General features: G+C 54.0%; 1 protein-coding gene across 1 annotated transcript in view; it reads right to left on the bottom strand.

Moving 5' to 3' along the window:
- Positions 1-2531: 2531 nt before the first annotated feature.
- The window catches only part of LOC102024027 (granulocyte-macrophage colony-stimulating factor receptor subunit alpha-like), a gene marked incomplete in the record, with an annotated part of 16531 nt that continues 13637 nt past the window's right edge, over positions 2532-5425 (bottom strand). Inside the window, 3 exon segments of the mRNA XM_013505607.1 lie at positions 2532-2740; positions 3142-3223; positions 4645-4741. Coding sequence (XP_013361061.1) covers positions 2663-2740; positions 3142-3223; positions 4645-4741 — 257 coding nt within the window.

Raw genomic sequence — 5425 nt, 5'->3', positions numbered from 1 at the left:
ATGCTGCACAAAGATGATAGGGTGCTGACAGATATTTGTCAATGACTGACACATGCACGGATGATGGATGACGGATGAATGGATGAGAGGGATAGACTGGATGGATGGACAGATATAGATGATTAGTACATGCACAGATGGTGGATGATTTGTACAGACAGAAGACAGATTGGTGACGGATGGACATAGATTAATGATTTATATCTACATAGAATACACATGCTACATGGATGACTGGATGGGTGGTGGGTATGTATTTGGTAGATACACGTTGGATTAGATGATTGATAAATGGATAGAGATGACAGATAGATAGATAGATAGATAGATAGACAGACAGACAGACAGAGAGCAGACAGACAGACCAGGTAGAGGATGGTCGGGTGTTTGCAAGGATGACTGGATGGGTGGACAGCTAGCTAGATGGATGGATGAGTAGAATGATTCCTAGGTGGACAGACGAGAGACAGGCAGACAGACAGACAGGTAGTGGGGGTGGCTGGGTGGTAGACATTGGACACAGAGGCTGTCGGCCCGGTTTGTTCCATGGTGGGGTTCCAAGTCCTCAGCCAGTGTTACGTGTTTGTCACCAAAAACCCAGCATCAGACTAACTCCGGAGGCCACAGCATGGGAACCATGCGGGGAAGGATGCAGGAGGCTCTGGCACATTTGCACACACACACACACACACACACATGCACGCACACATGCACGCACGCACACAAAGGGGACAGTCCCCACACATGCCACATCATTGGACTTTCCTCTTACCAAAAACTTAGGCACACGCAGACCCTAGGGGAGGACACCCCGGGGCTGGACCCCCCACCCAGGGCCCCGGGCACGGCCCCGACTTCCGTGCAGGGAGGTCAGGTCAGCACCGCGTGCTCCCGGTACCTCCCGGAGGTGAGTGTTTCCCGTTCAGCTGCACGTGGGCTCCACGCTCTGATTCTGTCTGCACAGCGGGCATCAGCCCGTGTGAACACAAAGCTGGCTTCCTGCGCAGTGGAGACGCAGCCACGCCAGGGACGGTGCACACTGCGGGTGCCAGGTCAGCTGCGCGTCTCGCCGCTGGACGCCAAGGGGCTGGGGAAACTCCCTGCATCGCGCTGGCACGGTGTTGATGAGTGGATTGCGCCGTCCGCGAGATCCAGCTGAACGTGCCGTTGGGAGGCATTTGGGGACGTGGTCTGCGGGCTGTGGTTGAGAGGGTGGACCCTGCGGCCCGCTTCCAGCACGGTGTGAGCATCTTTCCTCTCCCTGCCTGTGAGCCGCCATGTTTCTGTCTTTGACCAGCTGGCCATGGACTGAACCACCTACCGCCGTGAGCCTAACATACTCGTCCTTTCAACTGAGGGTGTTGGGTGTTTTGGGGACAGCAGCAGGGCGCGCTTGGTCTCTGCTCTGCTCAGCACGGGGCCCTCACCGGAGGGGGCTCTGCCTGGACGAGGGCGGCCCGTACCTGAGCTCCCTCCATCTGCAGCTCTGTCCCCCAAGATGCGTCTGCTCCTTTGACCCATTGCTGACCAGCAAACCTTTCCCCTCCTCCTCCTTCCCCTGCTCTTCCTGCCCAGCCCGAGGAGCTGTCACCCAGAGTCTCACATGGGTGCACATCTTCTCAAGGGCACTGAGGAAAGAGCACCCCACTTCCCCTGCCTCCACATCACCTGGTTGAACGGAGGCCAACATGGAAGCCAACGTGGAACCCAACATGGAAGCCTACATAAAGGCCAGCATGGAAGCCAGCATGGAAGGCAGTGTGGAAGCCAATGTGGAAGGCAACGTGGAAGCCTACATAAAAACCAGCATGGAAGCCAATATGAAGCCAATGTGGAAGCCAACATGGAAGCCAATGTGGAAGCCAATGTGGAAGCCAAGATGGAAGTCAACATGGAAGCCAATATGAAGCCAGTGTTGAAGTCAACATGGAAACCAACGTGGAAGTCACTGGCCCCTTGGCTCCCCAGGAAGGACCACCCTCAGGTGCCAGGGAGCACACGTGTTAGGCAGCTTGATGAGGCTGTGACAAAATACCCGAAAGCAACAACCAAGGAGAAGACGGGTTTGATTTGGACGCATGGTTTTGGAGGGTTCAGTCCAGGCTCAGTTGGGTCCCAGGCAGGAAGTACGAGAGAAAGCAACCACAGAGGAAGGGGCTGGGGCTGGACCGAGTCCCCGGGGTCACACCAGTTCTTCAGGGATGTCCCATCTACTAAATCTCTGCACCTTCCCTTTCTTTTTTTTGTCTTTTTGAGTCAGGGTCTTGTTGTGCAGTTCAGGCTGGCCTTGAGCTCACTTTGTAGCCCAGGCTGGTCTCAAACTCACCATGATCCTCCTGCCTCAGCCTCCCAAGTGCTGGGATGACAGGCGTGCACCACCACCCCTGTCTGCTGCACCTTCTAGCAAGGCCATCAAATTGTGACCCCAGAGACCCAGGACCCCCAGCCCCAGCCTGGGGTTCAGGACGGTGGGCACCGCCTAACACTCTGCACTCAATAGGGACGGGAGGATCCATGAGATCACACGCACGTTTACAAAAGAGCATTTTAAAAAGTAAAACAAAGCCACATAAGTGCTCCAGACACCAAGGCCCCAAGTGCCCGGGCAGTGCAGGCTCTGGGAAATCTCCCCGCCACCATCATGGTTGCCATCATCGCAGGCTCAGGACACCTCCTCCACCATCAGGACCTCCTCACACTCGGCTTTCCCCAGGCCGAGGGCGTCGTCCTCCCAGGGCACCTGCTCGGGGAGGGAGACACAGGCGTCGGGGCTTCCCCTACGGGACTCAGAGATGGAGGGAGGTATGGCCACACAGGGGGCCGCACGTGATTGGTGAGGGTGTGGCACGTGCAAAGGTCCTGGGGTCTGTGTCTCTGCGTGTGTCTGACATCTCTCTCCATGTGTCGGCATCCATGTCCCTGTCTCTGTCCCCTGCACCTGTGCATTTCTATCCACCTCCCCACTTCTCTCTCTCCTGCCCAGCCCCATGCGCGTTTGCCCAGCTACACTCACAGCTGAGACCCGACCGCAGGCATGGCAAGGATGGGGACGGCACCCTACGAGTGACGCTGTGGCCCCGGGCACGGGTGGCGGTGATTCCCTGTCCCCACCCTCGGCATCCACGCTGTGTCCACTCTTACCCGGGCAGCAGCTCCGTCCACGTCACTCACTTTGTCCTTGACCTGCGGGATACGGGGGAACAGACCGCGGACCCCAAGGAACCTGGAGACAACAGCGGAGCTGGAGCGTGGTGGGGAGCTGGGGCCGGGCCTCATCCGGGCCCCCAGACCCGCTGTACCCCGATCCTGCCCTGCGCCTCCTCGCCCGGCTCTGGTCTAGGAACAGCCTCCCAGCCACGCTCAGGGCGTGCCGCCCACTATCCACGCTTCACGGATGCTGTTTCACATGACAGTTTCACTTTCCATCTATTCCCCTGCACATGACATAGGACCATCCTTTACTGTGGCTGCATAGTATTCCAGGACACACATGTGTGCTGCCTTTTCTTAACTCGACAGGCATCTGTAGTAAATGGCATAACCCTGTGATTTTTCATGGCTGCATAGTATTCATATATTCATATATGCACTGCTTCTTCTTTACCCATTTTTCTGCTGCAAATGACATAGTTCCATCCTTTTTTGTAGCTTCATAGTACTCCATTGTATTTTATATATTATATATACGTAATATACAGTAAAACCTTGGATTATGCGAATAGTTGGTTGCAAAGCATTTGTATAACAAAGCAGAGAGAGAGGCAGGGAGAGAAAGACAGAGAGAGAGAGAGACAGAGACAGAGACAGAGAGAGACAGAGAGAGAGAGAGAGGGAGAGAGAGAGAGAGATCAGAACCAGCTGTGACCATGTTACAGTCAGTGTGACGTACTATTCATATTGTAAGATGTCACTCATTTATAGTTAAAAATCAGAAGCCGGGTGTGGTGGTGCATGCCTGTAGTCCCAGCACTCAGGAGGCTGAGGCAGGAGGATCACTGCGAGTTTGAGATCAGGCTGGGCTACACAATGAGCTCAAGGCCAGCCTGAACTGCACAGGGAGACCCTGTCTCAAAAAGACAAAGAAAAATCAGAAATGTTTGCTCATCTTGCGGAACACTCACAGACCAAGTCACTCTCAACGCAAGGCTTGACCGTGTAACTGTGTCACTTTTGCCTTATCGAGCCCACTGTTACAAATGGCATGAGCTCACCCTTTACATGCCCACATAATATTCCATTCTATACACACACAGCACCTTTTCTTTACCTATTTTCTGTGGCAAATGGCACGGTTTTATCCTTTTTGTGGCTTCATAGTCTTCCACTAAATAATATCCACCTATCTACCACATTTGCTTTATCCACTCACCTGTTCCAAATGACTCTATCCTTTTTCATTGCTGCATACTATTCAGAGTGGTGTAGACCACACTGTTTTTATCCATCCATTTGTTGATGGGAACCTGGGCTAAGTCAGACCCCTTAAACACGGGGTTGGGGTCCTCATCGTGGGCTATCTTTAGCTACCTGGGTCATGCCTTTGTGGCAGAGCTGGACCCTATGCTAGCCTATTCTTCATGTTCTAAGGACCCCACACTGATTTTGGGGTGTCACAGCAGCATAGGGGCTCACTTTGGGGGTTACCTTTTAAACAGGAAGCCGAGGACCAGGGCGCACACAAGGGTGCTCAGCACCACTGGGACGTAGAGGCGCAGGGCCTGAGGATCCCGGGCATCGGAGCCTGCAGAGGAGAAGTGCGTGGGGCCAGGGCTGAGCAGGTGGTGGATCAGAGGACAGTGCCAGCTAACGGCAGGCTCCTCGTCAGCCCAGGCCCCTAAGGTCCAGGGAGGATCGGGACCCAAACCAGGGGAGAACCCAGCAGCCCGACTTCAGAACCAATTTAAGTCCAAGCGTGGTGGTGCACGCCTGTCATCCCAGCACTCAGGAGGCTGAGGCAGGAGGATCGTAACTTCCGGCTCAGCCGGGGCTCCATAGTGACTTAGTAATGACACCCTTGCTCCAAAACTAAAAACTAAACAACGGCCTAGATGGAGCTCCATGCAAAGGCCCGCATTTAATGCTAAGTGCTGAAACAATTGTTTTTAAAATATGGGCAAAAAAAGCCTACACATTTGTGGGGATAGTGTTTCTCTATTTCTTTTTGAGACAGGATCTCACTGGGCACACCAGATTGACCTCAAACTGGCAGTGATTCTCCTGCCTCAGCCTCCTGCGTGCTGAGATGAAAGGTGTGCACCACCACCCCTGGCTCTATGATTTTTTTCAAGAGTCTGAAAATGTCTGAGCTGGAGGAATCAGATGTGTTCAGAGTTGGACTGGTTTTAGCGCTAAAATGTTAAACCCTTGCCTGCTGTAACAGTGACGGGCTGGAGCCAGGTGAGTGACCTGCTGATTGAGTTACCTG

The sequence above is a fragment of the Chinchilla lanigera genome, unplaced genomic scaffold (assembly GCF_000276665.1).
Source record: "Chinchilla lanigera isolate Chin_1 unplaced genomic scaffold, ChiLan1.0 scaffold00098, whole genome shotgun sequence".
Classification (NCBI taxonomy): domain Eukaryota; kingdom Metazoa; phylum Chordata; class Mammalia; order Rodentia; family Chinchillidae; genus Chinchilla; species Chinchilla lanigera.
This window is presented reverse-complemented; position numbering and strand designations above follow the sequence as displayed.